Raw genomic sequence first — 19,656 nt, 5'->3', positions numbered from 1 at the left:
TCCAAGGTAGTAAGATACTGGGTTCAAAAACTGCAAGGAAGAATCTTGCTGCCCTCAAGTTCATATTCTGTTAGAAGAGCCAATATGCTCATACATAATATATACCAAATAAATGCCAGGTTCTTTCAGGGGTTTCAGGTGATGGTAGATCAAAAAAACCCCAATTTAGAAGATAGTCTTTGAAGGAAATTGAGGACTATAAGAGGTGGTGGGTAAGTGTGTATTCTAGACATGGACGACAGGCCATGAAGAGGATAAAATATGTGAAGAACAACAAGAAGCCCAGTTTGACTGGAACATAGGATATGTGATAAGTCTGGAAAGGTAGGTTGAACCTAGCTTTTAAAGACATTTAAATGCCAAAGAAAGAAGTTTATATTTGGTCCTAGAGATAATAGGAAACCTTTATGAAATAGTAAGAATAATAGATATGCATAGTTTGAACTGTTATCTGAGTTGCATATCAAAGAACATTCCCATTCCAATCCTCCCCCCCAAAGACATATTCTGTAAATGTATTTTGTATTTGGTAACACAGAACATATGGCTATAAATATCAAAATTCAACTTGAATACCGAATCTCTGAGAGGCAAAGACCTAACCATTATTTCCTTTTGAAAAAGTCAACCCTTTAAATTACATTAGAAACATGGATGAATCTTGCAAAAATTTGTTTGAAATTATTTTAATTTTTACCTAAGCCTTGCATTTATGCATATCTAGGAAATGTTTTCTCTATCTTACCCTTACCTACCCTTAAAGGGGGGGAAAAGAAATTTGTTGCATCTGTGTTTTACTTAACAAGGTTTTCTTTCAGGTAGTTTCATTTCTGCCTATTTCAACTTAAGGTTTCTGCCACTAAAGATTCCTGAACACAGGTGGCATTTTGGCTGCGTAATTCTGACTTAGATAATTTCCATGAAGAAATCCTTTTCCTTTGAAATTAGTGACCATACCCTATTTCTTTTTGAAGAATGGGAATTCTCATGACATCTACTCTGTCAGATTTTTACTTTAATCAACAGTCCTTTATTAATCGCTTGCTATGGTATATACCGGGCAGTGTGCTCTGCACTTGGAATATAAAGACTAAAAAGTCAGAGTCCTTGCCTTCAAGAAGCTAACATTGTATCCATTGAAACAAACATTTAATTTAATTAATTCTTTATAACTAACACTGTAAATTAAAATAGAAAAGCTTACAGTCTGGTTTAGAATTGTATATATTATAATGCTTTAGCAAAATCCTAACTAGAGATTGCAAAAATTAGGCATCATGGAATCTTAATTGTGAAAAGGAATTTAGGATCATCTAATTCAATCTTGATATTTTAAAGTTGAGGCAACTGAGGCCCATTGTGGTATAGATAAAGTTCTAATTGTTGAGGTTGAACATTAAGTAGAAAAGAGTTAGAAATAATGGAAATCAATATGTTATGGAATCATCAGGAGAGAGGTAAAGCTTGAGTTAAGCCTTGAACAGTGATTAAGATTTAAGTGAAAAGTGCAAGAGAGGGCATTTCAGAAATTGGTTGTTCCTTCAGTAAAGCAAGGAGTTGGAATTACAAATCAGAGGAGTAAAGAGATATCAGGGTTTGATCTCACTAACCATGCAGTCAAACCCAGAAAAAATCCTTGCTTTTGTAAGATAACAGATGATCAGCATCAGCTTGAAAACTTACAGTGACATAGGAACTTACTACCTTACTTCTCAGTCTCTTCCATTGTTGTGTAGGTCTAATTGTAAGGCCTATCCACACCAATCTCTTCCCATTTTTTATCTTTATCTTTTCCCCAGTGTAGCTTTTTTAAAAGTCCTTTTTGTATTTCATACCTTTCATAGCTTTTTTCATAGCTTTCTTTGCTAACATCTGCTCACTGTGAACTTCAGCATTCCCACTACTACTTTTATATGTCCATTCCACAGTCTTACATTCATTATTTGTTGTTTGCTCTATGTTTTGACTTTGTTGTATATATTTGAAAATCAAAATTCTTTAGGGAGGTCACTATATGTTCACATGGGTCTCATCAAACTACCCTCACTTCAGTTCTTTCTGCTTTTTTTCTTATGCCCTGCTACACAGAGTTCCAGGTGGAAAGTACTGCAAGTCAAGTTGTAGCGCATTTATTAAGTGCCCTCTATGTGCCAGACTTTGCGAAGCACTGGGAAGAAAGGCAAAAAACAGTCCCAGCTCTTAAGGTGCTCACAGTCTTACAACAACATGCCAGCGACTATGTTCAGAAAAGTTATATACAGGGTAAATTGAAGATAATCTCAGAGGGAAAGCCCTAGCAGTAAGAAGCACTGAGAAAGGTTTTTTGTAGAAGGTGAGACTAGCTGAGACTTGAAGGAAGTCAGGAGGTATAGTCTCACCTTCTACAAAAAGCCTTTCTCAGTGTATGGGGGACAGCCAGTGAAAAATCCCAAAGTCTGGGAGGTGATAAGAGTGTCATATTTAAGGAACAGCAAGGCCAGTGTCACTGAATTGAAGAGTACAGGGAAGGAAGTAAAATGTAAAAAGCCTGGAAATGTAGAAGAGGGCCAAGTTATGAAAGGCTTTGAAAGCCAAACAGATTTTCTGTTTGATCCTAGAGGCAGTAGGGAGGGATAGGGGGGAGGAGTGGGACAAGGGATGAAAAGACTTGCACTTTGTTTTTGTTTTAATTTTTAGGCAGTTGGGGTTAAGTGACTTGCCTAGGGTCACACAGCTAGTAAGTGTCAAGTGTTTGGTCTGAGGCCAGATTTGAACTCAGGTCCTCCTGACTTAAGGGCCAGTGCTCTATCCACTGCGCCACCTAGCTGCCTCTAGACTTGCACTTTAGAAAGATGAGTTTGACAGATGAGTAAAGGATTGGCTGGAAGGAGGAGAAAATGAGGGTGGGAAATCAAACAGGAGGCTATTGAAATAGTCCAGGAGTGAGATGAGGGCATATACAAGAGTGGTACCAATATTAGAAGAATGAAGGGCATGTATAAGAGGAATTACAATGGTAGAAATGGCAGGGCTTGGCATCTGGAGTTTATTGTTAGCAAAAGTATAATGAATTTGCACTTAATAACAGTAGCTAACATTTTTACTTTGGGCTTGCTATGTGCCAGTCACTGTGCTGAGTACTTTATATGTTATCTCATTTGATTCTCACTACAACCCTGGGAAGTAGGTGCTATTATTATTCCCATTTTAAAGATAAGGAAACTGAGATAGTCATTAATCAGCTTGCCCAGGGTCACTCAGCAAGTAAGTGAGGTTAAGATTTGAGCTGTGGTCTTCCTGACCCTAGGTCTAGTGCTCTGTCCATTGTACCACCTAGCTGCTTCACTTCAAATGATCTAAAGAGTAAATGCTAAGTGTAATCAAGGGTACTATAGTGATTGAAAGAAACCATGCTCTTCCTTTTCTGTTTAGTACAGGGAAATTGGATAAAAAAAGGCTTAAGCATTTAAGGATAGGTGTAGACATCTAGGTTTCAACTAACTTGAGATGGTGGGAAGCTCTGCCACAGATTCATTATATGTCATTAAATTAGTTCCTTCATCTCCCTATATCTCTCTTTCCTCATCAGAAATAAGGAGCTGAACTAGATTGTTAGTATAGTGTCCCTTTCGTTCTTATGGTTCATTTAAATCTTATGGTAGAGCAGTGATCAAAGGGATTATATTATGACTATTAGAAAGTTAACCAGTTCCTTTTTTTTCCCTTTACCTGACATTTCAAGCCTAAATATACCTAAATTTAAGCTCATTGAGTAAATGGTCTATTTATTTTATACTATTTAGTAATAGTTAACATTCAATCAATATAATAAGTTTCTTTGTTGTGTAGAAATTATCCATAAAATCCATAAAATTTTCCTAAGTAAAAAATGATCTGGAGTAGCTGTAGGTCTATTCATATTCCCTCATGTGACGTCTGTGACTTGAAGCACCAAAACCTTTTTTTTTGGCGAGGCAATCGGTGTTAAGTGGCTTTTCCAGGGTCAGGTGTCTGAATAAGTGTCAAGTGTCTGAGGCTGGATTTGAACTCAGGTCCTCCTTACTCCAGGGCTTGTGCTCTATCCACTGCACCACCTGGCTGTCCCCAAATCCCTGTTTCTTAGACTAGCCCAGGGATGAGGAACCTGTGTGGCCTACTAGGTCCACAAGTTCAGCCCTTTGAATCCAAACTTCACAGAACAAATCCTGTTAATAAAAGGATTTGTTCTGTAAAACTTGGACTCAGTCAAAAGGCTGCACTGAAGGTCTAGCCACTAGAGAGGGTTTGGATGCCCATGAATATACCCCTATATTGTGATAGTGTTATTGCTCAATGTATACTCCTTCTGAGGGCTGTACCTACGGTGAAACCTGGTATCCAAAAAATAACCCTATATTTAAACCCTTTCTCTTCATGCTAGATGAAGATCAAACTCAAGAAATGTACTGGCTTCTTGCATTCTGAAGTTTTATTAAATGCAGTTTTTAATTAGCATATGGCCAGAACCATTTAGATCTGACCCTGTACCTTTTTAAAGACAGAATTTATGAATAATTATATAGCAGCTTGATGTATGGAATTTCAGTCTGAAGATTTAAAAAGAGAAAGAATTAAATTATATGGAAACCTAAAGGCTCACTTCTGTGGCATTTTGTGGTTCTGAAAAACTGCTGAAGGCATTCCATATTAAATTATTTTTTAGTCTTAAAGATTGATTTCTAGACAAGTTGCCATGATGTATTCCTGGGAACTATCCTGGAAGACAGAATGGCAAAAACCATTGCCCAGGTTTTCCTATATTCTCATACATTTAGAAATATATGTGCTTAGATTTTGTAAAGTGTGAAAAGCAGTGTGACAAGTAGAAGGAGGTCTGGAAAGAGGTCCAACAACAATAGCAATCATTTATTAAAAGTTTACTATGAACCAGACCCTTCACTAAGTGCTGAAACAAAGAAAGCTAAAAAACAATCTCTGCCTTCAAGGAGCTCACAATCAATCTAATGGAAACAACATGTAGACAACTATATATTTACATAGGCTAAATATCAGGGTAAATTGGAAGTAATCTCAGCTGGAAGGTACTGTCATTGAGCAAGACCAAGAAAGGCGTCTTACAGAAGGTGGAACTACACCTGAAATTTTAAGAACACCACAAAAGTCAGGCATCTAATCTGGCCTGAGATAACTGTCCCTGGAGTAATAGGATCTGGGTTCAAATTCCATTTTTCTCACTACCAGTATGAGTTGGGACACTTAATTTCTCTGGCCTTCCCTTTCCTTGGCTGCAAGTGAGAAAGTTGCACTAGATTGCCTCTGAGGTCCTTTCCAGCTCTAGAATTATGATCCTTTGAACCCTTGACTTACCAGTTGTCTGATCTTGAGCAAAAACCTTAACCAACATCAGCTTAATTATCTTTGAAATTGTAATAAAAAGACTTTTACTTCCTAGGTCTCAGTATTATTTTCTGGGAGGAAAGTGCTTTAGACCTCTTCCAATTTATGCTAGAAATTGCTTTCACTTTTTCACTTAGCTGTTCACAATCTTAAGTAGCTCCCCCCTGCCTACATGATTTTTTTTTAGTTTTTTTTTTTCTTTTTTTGGTGAGGCAGTTGGGGTTAAGTGACTTGCCTATGGTCACACAGCTAGTAAGTGTCAAATGTCTGGTCCGAGACCGAATTTGAACTCAGGTCCTCCTGAATCCAGGCTGGGTGCTCTATCTACTGCGCCACTTAGCTTCCCCTGCTGCTTATTATAAAGACCCATCTTCTGCAAAGCACCCTTCCCCAATCTTCTTTAAGAATAATTCCTTTCTTCCACAATTTACCCTGCTAATATCTTGTTTGTACTTGGTTGTTTGCATATTGGTTAGAATGTGAGCTCCTTGAGAGAAGGGACTGGTGTTTTGTTTTGTTTTTGCTTTTCTTTGTTTCCCCCCATGTTTAGCATAGTGCCTGCAACATACTAGGCACTTAATAAACATCAGTTGTCTAGATGACTGGCATTTGAGGTCTTCTAGAATCTAAACCCAACTCATTATGTTATAACTCAATTGTTGCCTTTAGTAAACCTGCTGCTCTGTGTTCCCTAAAGACATTTTATCCTTTCATCAGTTTATTCCTCCACCTAGACTAAGCACTGCTTCATTTAACTTACCTTTACTGTTTAGCTTATTTTTATCTCTGAAACTTCCGAAATCATGATGATGATGATGATAATAATTTCCTTCCTGCCATAAGTATATGGGTTTTCTTTCACTTCTGTCTTCCTGTTACTGGTCCTTATTGCTGCATTACTGTTGTTCCTACTGAATTTGGTTGTCACATTCTCATAATTACCTTGCTCTAGTGTGAATAATATTTGCGGTAGTAAGACAAGCTGAGTTCAAGAAGTATCTTCCTAGTCCTCTGTCACTAGGGTCTTAAGATTCATCGTACTTAGGTACATCACTACTTTTATGTACCCAAAGACCACTATTTATGGATAATCTTAACTAAAAGTCCTCTTTAATGTAGGCCCAGCATATACTTTTTAAAAATTTTTTATTTATTTTGATTTATCAACAGTCACTTCCATAAGCTTTTGAGTTTAAAATTTTTCTCCCTCTGCCTTCCCCACTCCCTCCCCCAGATGGCGCACAATCTGATATAGGCTTACATATACATTCCTATTAAACATATTTTCACATTAGTGATGTTGTAAGAATTAGAACCAATAGGAGGAACCACCAGAAAGAGGAAACAAAACAAAACAGAAGGGGAAAAAAAGGCAAATACTATGCTTCGATCTGCTTTCAAACTCCACAGTTCTTTTTTTGAATGTGGATAGCACTTTCCATCATGAGACTTTTGGAGATGTCTTAGATCTTTGTATTGCTGAGAAGGGCTAAGTCTATCACAGTTAGTCATCTCACAGTGTGGCTGTTACTGCGTACAACGTTCTCCTGGTTCTGCTCACTTCACTTAGCATCAGTCTATACAAATCTTTCCAGGTTTTTCTGGAGTACGTCTGTTCATTATTTCTTATACCACAATAGTATTTCATTACATTCATATACCACAACTTGTTCAGTCATTCCCCAATTGATGGGCAGCCTCTCAATTTCCATTTCTTTGCCACCACAAAAAGAGCTGCTATGAATATTTTTGTACATATGGGTCCTTTTTCCATTTTTATGATCTCTTTGGGATACAGACCTAAAAGTGGTATGCTGTGTCAAAGGGTATACACAATTTTATAGCCCTTTGGGCATAGTCCCAAATTGCTCTCCAAAATGGTTAAATCATTTCACAACTCCACCAACAATGCATTAGTGTTCCAATTTTCCCACATCTTCTCCAACATTTATCATTTTCCTGTTTTGCCATGTTGGCCAATCTGAGAGGTGTGATGTGGTACCTCAGAGTTGTTTTGATTTGCATTTCTTTAATCAATAGTGATTTAGAGTATTTTTTCATATGACTATAGATGGCTTTAATCCAGGGTATGTTTTTTAACACACACATAGACACACATACATCTTTTCATTGCTTAGATTTTCCCTTTCGTAAAATCTTTTTTTCTTATCAATTAAAAAAAATCAAGCTTTTTTTTTTCTTAATCTCATTTTTTTCCTCCAGTTCATAAAGTCTTCCAGGGTTCTCTGAAAATCTTCCATCATTTCTTATAGCACAGTAGTATTCCATCATATTTATATACCATAATTGGTTTAATCATTTCCCAAATGATGGACATCCCTTTATTCATTTTTTATTTTCCATTTCTTTGCCACTATAATAAGAGCTGTTTTAAGTGTTTTTTGGATATCTAGGGTATTCTTTTTGTTTTCTTTGAAATATAGGCTTTCTAATGCTTTCACTGAATCTGTGTGTGTGTGTACACACACTTTGGGAGAATGGTTTCAAATTCTTTCCAGAAGGGTTGCATCAATTTATGATTTCACCAGTTGTACATTAGTGTGCTTGTTTCCTTGTAACAGCTGACCCTTTTCTTTTATTTTAGCAGAACCTTAGAGGTGCTTTAATTTGTATTTTTCTAATTATTAGTGATTTTGAGCATCTTTCCATATTCTCAAAATATTGTGAGCATTTAACTGTTTACAGCTTGGATCTCTTCCATTAAGTACTATGTAAGATCATAAAAATGAAATTATATTGTCAGAACGTGTTGCTCATTTAGATGCTTTATCTGACCTTCTGGCAAAACTATGAAGTATTTGCTAAGACAGTTTCTCCTTGTTGTGGTAGTTGATTGACATACCTATATGTCAAACCTGAGGTGTTTGGTCTGTCATTAAAGTATTTTTCCAGAATTTTTTTCTTTAAAATATGACTAGAGAATTTTACATTGTCACCTAAAATATTAAACTGTCTGACAAATATGTGATTAATATTAACAATGAAATGGTGTAATGGAAAGAGCACTGAACTTATAAGGCAAAATACCTAAGTTGAGTTCCAAGTTGCTATATTTTATAGCTGTGTGAACCTGGGCGCTTAACTATTTCTCTGGGTTTAAGTCTCCTTATCTTTAATACAAATGTGTTGGATTGGGTAATTCCTAACTCTGCTGGTTTTTTGTGACGTTCTGTGATATAGAAGGACTCATGTATTAGGTTGTTCTGAGAAATCTCTGCCATGGAGCCTTCTCCTCATTGGTGATGCCCCAACCATCATTTTAGGAAGAGCCTGACTCATATTAGCTAAGACTCTCCCCAGAATCATCCTTCTTACCTGCAGCATTGCCTCTTTTCATTTCCTCATTTTATGTTGTCTTCTCCAATTGTAATATAAACTCCTTGAGGGGAGGGACTGTCTTGTATTTGTATCTTTAGTGCTTAGCACAGGACCTGGACTATAATAAGCAAATCATAAAATGTTTCATCTGTCTAGACTTAAAAAGGTTACTTTAATCAACTCTTGGTTGTTGATGCAAATAATATGGAAATGTGAAACAGGCAATCCAAAATTTATATTTGTCTTTGGAACTTGGTTTGATACCAATTCAATTCAGTAAGTATTGAGTATTTACTCTGTGTCTATTACTATGCCATCCCTAGTTGGATATGTCAGAGGGCCTTCGCATGTAAGAAATAATATTTTTAAAAGATAAAAGAAGAGAAAAAGTCAGCAGAACTGCTAAATACATCCCAAAAAAGTCTGCAAAAATGTACAATGTATTACACATGTGAACCTTACACTTCTGCAAAGGAATAGTGTCTTCTCATCTTTTTTTGAGTGATGCTTGTTCTTTGTAATTCTCTAACATTCACTTTTTAAAAAAATTTTGTGTTTTTGTAGTCTTTGTGTATATTGTTTTCTTGGCTCTGCTTTATTCTGTATCATTTTGTGTAGTAGCTCTTTCCATGTTTCTCTATATTTAGAATATAATCATTTCTTAAAACATGGTAATAGTCTGTTACATTTATATGTCAAAAGTTGTTTAACCATTCCGTAGTGGGTGTCTTTTTGTTTACAATTATATCAAAAAGAGTGCTTGTTAAAAATATTTTGATTATGAGAACTTTTCTTATTAGTATCCTTCTTGGGGTATAAATAGTGAAGTCTCTGAAATAATGATCTCTGAAATCTCTGAATAATGGAATCAAAGAGTGACTTTATTTACAAAATTGCAAATTGCTTTCCCAATTCACAACTCCACCAACAATTCGTGCATATGCTTAGCTTTCCATGACCCCACTCCAACATGACTTCCCATTCTTATCATCTTTGCTGATTTACAGGATGTTTGGTGAAACTTCTGGGTTATTTTGATTTACATTTCTTTTATTACTTATTTGGAAAATTCTTTCATGTTATTAGTTTGCAATTCATTTCTTTTGACCACCTAACTGTTGGGGAATGGCTTTTGGTCTTCTCTTAATTTTTTCTATAGCTTGGATTGAGACAAAGATTTTTTTCCCCCATTTGACTACTTCCATTCTTATCCTAGATGCATTTTGTCTTTGCAGAAAGTTTTCAATTTCAAGTAATCAAAGTTAGCTATTTTATCTTTTGTGATTACCTCTACCCCTTGTTTGGTTAAGAATGTATCTCCTACCCACTGCTGTGAGAGGTATATAATCTGCTTCTCTAATAGTTTTTTTTAATTGTGTGACCTTTAATATTAAGTGGACCCTTTTTTTTAATCAGCATATTGTTGAAGGTTCCTTGTAAGCTCCTCTTTGAAATTTGTTGTTGTTGTTGTTGTTGTTGTTTCCCCATATTTACCAAGGTCTTGAGGATGTTTTTCAGTATTTGGTAGGGCAGTGGAGGTCGGTAACAGCCCATTTCAGAGTAAACTGAGGATTCCAAATATTCAAGGCAACCATTCATGGCTCCTTGCATCTATCTACTGAGAAGTACCTTTGACAGAGGATAGGAGTAGTGATGTTTCTCATTAAGTACCAATGAGGGCCTGTAAATTTATAGGAACCAGACTATGAGGTACATTTCATATACTCCAGCTTTAAGCAGTAAAACTTGGTGATTTGAAAAAGCTGATTACTATAAGAACTACTACCTAGAGGTCCTCCATTCCAGAACTGTTTGACGCAACCTCTTATGTTCCTTTGTACTTGTACTTGTCTGCTGCTGCCCAAAATCATTTGCCTCCTGTTCAGGAGTTATTGTTACATGCAGAAATTGTCTATATCTAGCTTATGTGGAAGAACAAGAAGAGCAGGATAACCATTGGCTTTAAGTACACAGAAATCCAAATTCATTGAGCATGATAAGTCATAAATTCTTAGACCTTAAATCTCAATTCTTTAATCTGGTTGCTATTTCTATTTTTCTGACCTTTGCTTTGTCCCCTATTCATTCTAGTACTTTGGGGATACCTGTACCCTGTTATTGTGTTCACTTATTCTGTGAACATTACTATTATCTCTTGCCCTTTTCTTAAATTCCCTTTTTGCTCATGAAGTAACTGACCTTTCCTCTCCATAAAAGCCACCCTTCCTCTGCAGTACTAGCACTATACATGATATCCTACCACCCATACTCTGTTACCCCACAGGTCCTACTCCTGATCCTGCACAAGTATGAAGTACTACCTCATACTTGGTGCAGTGATTCTTCATTCCATTCTATTCCCCCTGACTCTCTTAGATTTTTTTTTTCTCCAGTGCTGTAGAAACCTCTTTACCACAAAAGTTCATGCCACTTCTAGACTTCACACTTGTAGCCTCTCTCCTTCTGCTTAGCTGGTTTCTCTCAGAATCTTCATTTTAAAAAGGAGGCTCAGGCCAGAAATGTCTTCCTTCCTTTCCAGGCTGCACTCTTGACTCTCCCCTGACTTTTTCTCTCATGAGCTGGATACCTTCATTTCTTCCTACTTCCTCTTCCCCCTACTTCCCCCCACCCCAGCTTCTTTTTAAGTATTGGCTTCCTCCTTTAAAATGTCAGCACCCTCACCAGGTGGACTCTATTTCTTGTATATGTATTCCTAAAACTTAGTACAGTGCCTAGCACATACTAAGCTCTTAATAAATTCGACTTGAGGGGAGGTAGAGCTAAGGTGGCAGAGTAGAAGGCATTCTAGCCAAACTCCCCCACCATTGTCCTCCCAATAACTTTTAACATTACATGTCACATCAAATTCTGAGGTGGCATAGATAACAAAAGGTCAAGTTGAGACATCTTTCCATCCCAGGAAAACTTAGAAGGTTGGAAAGGGAGATCTGTGTGATGAAGGTCAGGAATGGATAAGAGCACAGTACTGAGTAAATACCAGCTTTGGGCCTTGAAGGCAGCAGTGGCAATAGTAGCTTCCAGGATCTCTCACCATCCAGAGGAAATAAGGACATTGGATGCCTGATCAAAAAAAAGATTGTATTTGACCCCTTTGTAGACACAGAATACAAGACCTGGAACCATTTGGCAAGTCTGTTACACATTACTGTGTTCTGGGCTGAATTGCCATGCTAGAGAGAGCAGGGGTTCTGGTTCTTCGTCTCAATTTTAGGGTAGAGAAGAGTACTGAACTTGGTGTTGCAAGGAAACGTGGGCCCTTCATATATAAGGATCAGAATGTAGACTAGGAGAGCAGTTAATCACTCCTCTCCCCATCTTGGAAGTACGAAAACTTATACTCCCTCAGAACTAGCTGTGAAAAAAGCAAGGTAAAAAAGTGATAGTGAACTTCCTTTCTTGCAACCAGAGGTGAGCAGAGCCCAACTCTTACATAAAATTCAGAGTGGAGAAATAGGCTTGAAAAATGAGCAAACAGAAAAGAACCTGATCATGAAAAGCTTCTGTGTCTGGAAAGAAGCTTAAGACAGAATTCAGAAGAAGACAATGACAGGGAAACATCTACAAGCAAAACCTGAAAGAAAAATGCAGGTTGCACACAAGCTGAATCAGAATTCCTGGAAGAGCTAAAGAAAGAAGTTAAAAAAGGAGCAAAAAAAATTTTTTTTTCTTCAAAACAAGTAAGAAAGATAGAGGAAAAATTGGAGAAAGAATGAGAGCAAAGCAAGAGAATTAACAGCCTGCTAAAAGAGGCACAAAAAATACTGAAGAGCTTAATTCCTTAAAAAACAGAATTGGACAAATGGTAAATATGGTATTATTTTTTAAAAGTCATCTATTATAATGTGAAAGGTAAGTCACTCATTTCATGAAATACAATAAGTAGTAGTTAATAGGAAGCTACCAGTTTGAGAAATTCTGAAAAAGTGTTATTTTAAGACCTGAAAGATTATATTTTCTAAAAGTTGAATGAACTTGTCTAGAGATACCGGAATTTGAAATGTTAAATTTAGCCACTATATTTAAGATTTAGTGGAAGTTTAAATATTTACTTCTATTTCTTTTGATAATCACTTGGGGTTCCAAATCCAAACATACTTTTTCAGTGATTTACTACAATCTCACTGTTCTATAAATCTATAAATGTGCCACTGCTTCTTTGCTATATAGTCTGTTCTGCTTAAAAACTGTTGTTAGGGACTTGAGGCGTAATTGGCCAAATCTTAATTACAATTTTCTGTTAAAATTGTTCACTTCGCCAACTTCTGCCTACTAGAACACCAGCAATTGTTATGTTGATGAAAAAATAAAAAGGAATTTTAGAAGCTGAAGAATAATTTTCAAAGAAAGACTGCTTTAAATAAATGATTTAATGAATAATAAAGCTAAATAAAAATGATTTGATGACTGCTTCTAAAATTGCAACAGCCAGTAATTAATCATCTTTTAAAATACCTACATACTAGAGTTAAAATTACAACATGAATATGAAAACATCATTAATATAGTTTTACATGGCTGTTTATTCACCACATTGCCCACTTCTACACAACACATTGAAATCAATGAGGGGAAACCAGACCTAGGGATATGTTAGCTGGGAATATTGTACCCATGATGAAGCATGCTACCTACCTCCTAACAAAACTCTGTGTGTGTGTGTGTGTGTTTGGAGTGCATGCCAACTGTTGGAATGTGTTAAGCTTGCTTATGCGTACTTTTTAAAAGTTCCACTCCACTCAAAGGGGAAGGTGGAGAAAGACAAAGTAGATTTTTGTTTAATTTTTTAAAAAGCAAATTTGACATAGAAATTTGTGATATTAAAACAAAATATATTCATAAAAATTTATTTAAAAAATAAGATCAGGGTTGTTTTTTCTTTATATTGCTGTAAACTTTTTCCTTATTTTAAACATTTCTCTGTTTCTTCATAATTTTTACAGTGCATATCTTTGTCCTTTTTCTCTAGGGAACTGAGTAGTCAGTCAGCAAACCTTTATGGCTTGGTACTTAATTCGCAATTGTTCAGGAGCTATACTATGTATGAGGTCCCAGACAAAAAATGGAAATGCTCCCAGCCTTCAGGAGCTTATTTTCTGACTCTTAACCTGGTGTACTTAGCCCTGAGACTTAATAATATAACAAAATTTTGGGTACCATAATATATTTTTCTTTTTTTTCTTTTTTAAGATCTGAATTGTCAAAATGAGCAGTCGCAAATCAAAAAACAGCAACCTAAAACATGGAGAGTGTATTTCACAGGTTAGTATATGTGTTGAAATTAGTTTGCATTTAACGACATCTGTTGATAACCTTGAACTTGTGACGTGTTTTTAGGTGATGGTGGGGATCTCAGCCAGAGAAATTATATGTACACAAGTAATTGTAAGACATATGAGTAATGTAAAGTTACCTAGTATATTAGATGAGAGAAAATATATTTTAGAAGATAAAGAAGACTCAATGGAAGTGTTTTAAGCTAGAGCAAAATAAAAATAGCTTATTCATTCTGAACTTTATAACTCTCTTAAAGAATCCCAGGATAGCATTAGCTTTTTTGGCTAATTTATGACTCAATTTATGCATACTGAGCTTCTGATTCACTACAGCTTCACAGAAAAAAATTTTTTTATAGAAATTATTATCTAATCACTTCCCCTCTATGTTTTTTCAGACTAAATTTCATCTGAAAAAATTGTCCTGTCTAGATATTTCTGGATCTGAACTTTTATTGACATCTGTTAGTTATCCCTCCCAGCTTTACACATGTTAAATGGTTAAGAAATGCATAAATACTAAAATAAATCTTGGCCTTGATTGAGGACTGTTTCTTGACCTACAAGAGCAAGTTGCTATATCTCAGGCATATTTCTCAACTTTTTGTGATGTGATGGGGCAAAGTTACGTAGCAGTATTTAATTTCCATTTGGTAATTTCTGTAATTCTGGAATGATTCTGCTTCTTAATATATCAGCATATGTAGCAGATTTTCTCAGTCCCTCAAAAGAGACAAGACTAAAGTTGCTAAAATATATATATTTTTTAATCTCCATAACATTTTTTTTGGAGGGTGGATGTTTACAGCCTGATGAATACTCACAGATTTCATAGACACCCCTGGGCTGTTTCTGACAAAAGGTTTGGTATAGCCTTGAATAAAAAAGTGAGTTTCATGGATAAAAATTATTTTCCCCCTCTTCAGCCCATGATGAGTGTTTATTCTTCAAAGCAGCATTCAGCAATTGTTGTTTTTCTGCTCTTGTTCTTATAACTTTAGGAGGGTTACTCCAGCAGAGTAATCATTAATACCTACAATTTTTACAAATTTTAAGCCATTTTAATTTTTATTCTGAACTTAACTCGCAAATAAAATTAGCAATTCAGTATACATTGGAAGGGAATAATCATTTATGCAGTACCTACTGTATGCCAGGTACTATGCTAAGCACTTTACGACTTTATTATCTTATTTGATCCTCACAATAATCCTGGATGGTAGATGCTGTTGCTTTATGTTTTTATTCTCACTTTACAATAGAAGAAACTGAGGCAAACAGAAGTTAAATGACTCAATCAGGGTAATGCAGCTAGTAAGTATCTGAAGTGACCTTTGAACTCATGTCTTCTTGAATGCAGGGCCAGCACTCTATTCACTGCACCATTGTGCTGCCTAAGCAATAGGACAGAAAAAAGAGCATTATACATAAACTTGCTTTTTTTTTTAGTATATTATAAAGTCAACCTGTTGCTTTCAAATCTGACCTCATTTTTGCTTCTCTCTGGCTTTTTCTGCATTTTAGAAAAGCAATCCTTCATTACTTTCTTTTTTTCTCTGTCCTGCCCTGTCCACCTTCCTCCTATTAAAAAAGAAACCCTTGGAACTAATACTTAAGTAAAATAAATTCCTACATTGGCTCTCTCCAAAACTATATGTCTTACTTGCATTTTGAGTTCATCAGCTCACTGTTAAGAGGTGGTTAGCAAGTAGTTTTCCTTCATAGAAACCATAAAATTGAGCTGATAGAGAGGCAACTAAAGGTGGGAAAACGAACTCTTGTTTTTTCTGGTCACGATCAAACTTTTGGCAATATGTACAGGGTGATTTTGGGAATTGTACATGTATATAATTTATAAATAAGTATACATACATTGTGTGTGTGTGTTTGGAGTGGGGGTGCCCACCTTTTACTAATAAGAGTATGGGTTGAAAAACTTTGGAGACCACTGCTGAAGGGTAATAAAATCTCTCTCCAAATGAAAAAGACAAGGATGCATGAGTGGCAGACATTGAGCTTCTACACAACCCATCACTGACAGTCAGCTTTCGAAAGGGTCACTGAGAGCTGTCCTTAAATGCAAGGAAAGACATAGAACTGAGAAAAGAAAATCAGTACAGATACTGAACATTAGAAAATGGAGGGTTGGATTCAACTCTAAGTGAATGAAATTAGGCTTAAATATGCATCCAGATGACTATTAATGAAACTGTACAAATAGAATCTTAAGAGCGGCAAATGATTTACACTAAATCCTTATCTCATTTGAGCCTTACAACAGTCCTTAGATTCTTTCAATCTTAGCTACTACAGGAAGCCTTTCCTGACCCCTCTTAATTCTGTTACCTTCCCTTGGTTAATTATTTCCCATTTTTCCTGAGGATAGCTTGTTTGTACATATTTGTTTGCTTATAGTGTCCCTCAATAGATAATGAGCTTCTTGAGAGCAGAGAATGTGTCTTTGCCTTTCTTTGTATCCCCAGTGCTTAGCACAGCATCTGGCACATAGTAAGCACTTAATAAATGCTTATTGAGTGACTGGAAAGAAAACTGAGTCTCAGAGTGGTTAAATGACTTGTCCAGGCTCCCAAATCCAATAGTTGTCAGAGGCTGTAATTGAATTTGAGGGATCCTGACCCCAAGTTCTCTAAATCTGCATCCTAGTTGGCTCACAGTGCTTCATGAGCACTCACATACTTTATCTCATTTCAATAAACACTTGTTGGGGTCCATAGATAGCTTTCATCTACAGTATTCAGAGCTTTGGGGGGGGAATTTTACTAACACTTTTTCCCTAAACATAAGTGGTGGCAGTGGTCGTATAAATGTCATCATAAATTCATAACACTGTGGAGGAAGAAGAGAGAGGATTTGGTGATTGAGAGTAAAGAAAGAGGAAGACATTGTTTATAAAAAAAAAACTTTTTTAGCTCTCTGAATGGAATTGTGTTGGTATCAGTAATAGAGATTGTTATGGTTGACCAGGGAAATAAAGTTGCTAATACTAGGATAAATGAAGCCTAGGCAGGGTCTAACTGAGATTTAAGAATGACAAGGAAAACACCCCTGAATGGTAACCATATGGGCATCATTTAAAAAATCTGAGGTTGTCAGCATCTTATTTCAAAGGGGATTTCAGTGGGTAAAAGCATTGGAAATCCTTAGAGCTGACATGCAAGATTGACCAGACGTTAAGAAGAAAACATTCATAAGAATGCAGAACGAGTAATGATCAGGCCCAGACAACTAGAGCAGAAAGTAGCCCCTGTCCTCAAGAAGCTTAAAACTCTAATATAGGAGATGATATTTACATACCTATATATGTGCATACATAACATATACACACAAATAAATACATATAAATTACATGGAGAGTAGATGGAAGACATTACAAGAGATAGATTCTAGAGAAGGGAATTTGAGGCATGGGGGATAGCCATTGAAAAGGCATGGAGCTAGAAAATGGAGAATTGTGTGAGGAACAGTAAAAAGGCCAGTATGGCCAAACTCTCTTGTGGGAAGGAAAATAATGTGTAAGAAGATTCAGAAATAGAGGAAGGGGCAAGGTGACAAAGACCTTTAAAAAACCAAACAGAGTAGTGTGTATTTGATCCTGGAGGTAATAAGGAACTACTAAAATTAATGGAACATTTTTTAGAAAGACCACTTTGGTGCTATGTGGAGAATGGATTAAAATGGGGAGAAATTTGAGGCAAGGGGACCAGTTAGTAGGCTGTTGTAGCAGTCCAAATGAAAGTTAATCAGCACGTAAACTTGGTGATAGTTGATTTAGTGGAGAGAAGAGGATGGGTACAAAAGATGTTATGAAGGTGATAACAACATTTGGATCTATGGGATGAATGAAAATGAAGTTGACACCAAGATTTCAAACCTGGGTAATGAAGGCTGGTGATGTTCTCAATAGTAGGCAATATAGAAGTTTAGAGGAAGAGTGGGTTTTGGGGAAAGGTAGCAATTCCAGGCCCTTTGCTAAGTATTGGGGTTATAGGAAGAGGTAAAAGACAATCTGACCTCAAAGAGCTCACAATCTAACAAGGGAGACAAGAAGTAAATAAAATGTACAAGTAAGTTATATGCAGGATAATTAGTTAATAATTAGCAGAGTCAAGGTACTAGAATTTAGTGTTTACAATTTTATGGGAAAGGTTTCCTGTCTGGTGGCATTTTAGTCAGGACTTGAAGGAAGCAGAGAAGGCAGTAGCTGAAGATGGTAAGGAAGAACATGCCAAATATCATGGACAGTTAGAGAAAATGTCTAGATGGAATGTAGGAACAGCAAAGAGGCCATTGTCACTGGTTTGAAGAATACATAGGGGTGGTTTTAGGAAGATGTATGAAAAAGACTGGAAAGGTAGGAGTGAAAGGGTTAAGTTATGAAGGGCTTTGAAAACCATATAGAGAATTTTTTATTTGACCTTGAAGGTAATAGGGAGCCACTGGAGTTTTTGAGTGCTGAGGTGACATAGTCAGACCTGTGCTTTAGGAAGAGCACTCTGGCAACTGAATAAAGGATGAACTGGGAAGAGACTTGTGTGAGACCAAACAGTAATTTCTTGCAGTAATCCAGGGATGAAGAGATGGGGGCAATTCAGGAGAAAAAGGGTGCATATTTGAGGAATTTTGGAAAGGTGAAATTATTAGGCCTTGCTAATACGTTACATATGGGGTCAAGTTAGAGTGTTGATAGATAATGAGGAATCAGGTGACACCTAGTTTGGGAGCCTGAGCGATTGAGAGAATAGTGTTGCCTTCTATAGTAATTGGGAAATTAGAAGATGAGGTCTATTTTGAATATGTTTTTAAGATAGCTGCTGAACATTCATTTTTGAAAAGCATGTGGATATGCAACATTAGAAGTCAGCAGGAGCCACTGGAATTTATTGAGTACTGAGGTGACATGGTCAGACCTGTGGTTTAGGAAAATCACTATGGGAGCTGAATAAAGGATAAACTGGGCAGAGACTTGTGGCAGACAGGCCAAATAGCAATCTCTTGCAGTAATCTAGGGTTGAGGCCTGGTAAGTAGTTTTAAGAATTGTTCATCCTAGAGGTGGTAATTAAATCTAGGGGAGCTGATGGGTTTACCAAGTGAAATAGTAAAGGGGAGAACAGGAGAGGACCCAGGACAAGAACCATGTGGGACACTTACCGCTAAAAATTGTGAACTGGGTTAGAATCCAGCAAAGGAGATATTGGAGGACCAATCAGATAGGCAGAGAGCCAAGAGGGGTATCCCAAAAATCTAGAGAGAAGAGAGTATCAAGGAGAGAGTGATCAACAGTGTCCGAGGCTGTGGGGAAAATGAGGATTGAGAAAAGGCTATTGGATTTGGCAAATAAGAGATTATTGGTATCTTTAGAGAGAGTAGTTTTGGTGGGATAAGATTGAAAGCTGGATTGTAAGAAGTTAATAAGAGAGTGAAAGGAGAGAAAGAGGCATCTCATGTAGCTGGGATTTTCCAGGATTTTAGCCATGATGGCCAGAAGAGATACAGGATGATAGCTGGATTAGAAGGATCAAGTGAGGGTTTTTTAGGATGGCAAGACATTGGGAATGTTTGTAGGCAGTAGGGAAGGAACCAGTAAACAGGGAGAGATTGAAAGTAAGTGATAGAATGGGAATGGCA

At 36.5% G+C, this 19,656-nt stretch overlaps 1 protein-coding gene across 1 annotated transcript in view; it reads left to right on the top strand.

Moving 5' to 3' along the window:
• Positions 1-19,656, top strand: part of ORC4 (origin recognition complex subunit 4) — a 115,302-nt gene that overhangs the window by 8,305 nt on the left and 87,341 nt on the right. The window contains 1 exon segment of the mRNA XM_020984740.2: positions 13,924-13,995. Coding sequence (XP_020840399.1) covers positions 13,939-13,995 — 57 coding nt within the window. The 5' untranslated portion in view covers positions 13,924-13,938.

This window comes from Phascolarctos cinereus, unplaced genomic scaffold, assembly GCF_003287225.1.
Source record: "Phascolarctos cinereus isolate Bilbo 61053 unplaced genomic scaffold, phaCin_HiC Scaffold_726;HRSCAF=1367, whole genome shotgun sequence".
Lineage (NCBI taxonomy): Eukaryota > Metazoa > Chordata > Mammalia > Diprotodontia > Phascolarctidae > Phascolarctos > Phascolarctos cinereus.
The sequence above is the reverse complement of the archived record's forward strand: the minus strand, read 5'-3'. Positions and strand labels throughout refer to the sequence as shown.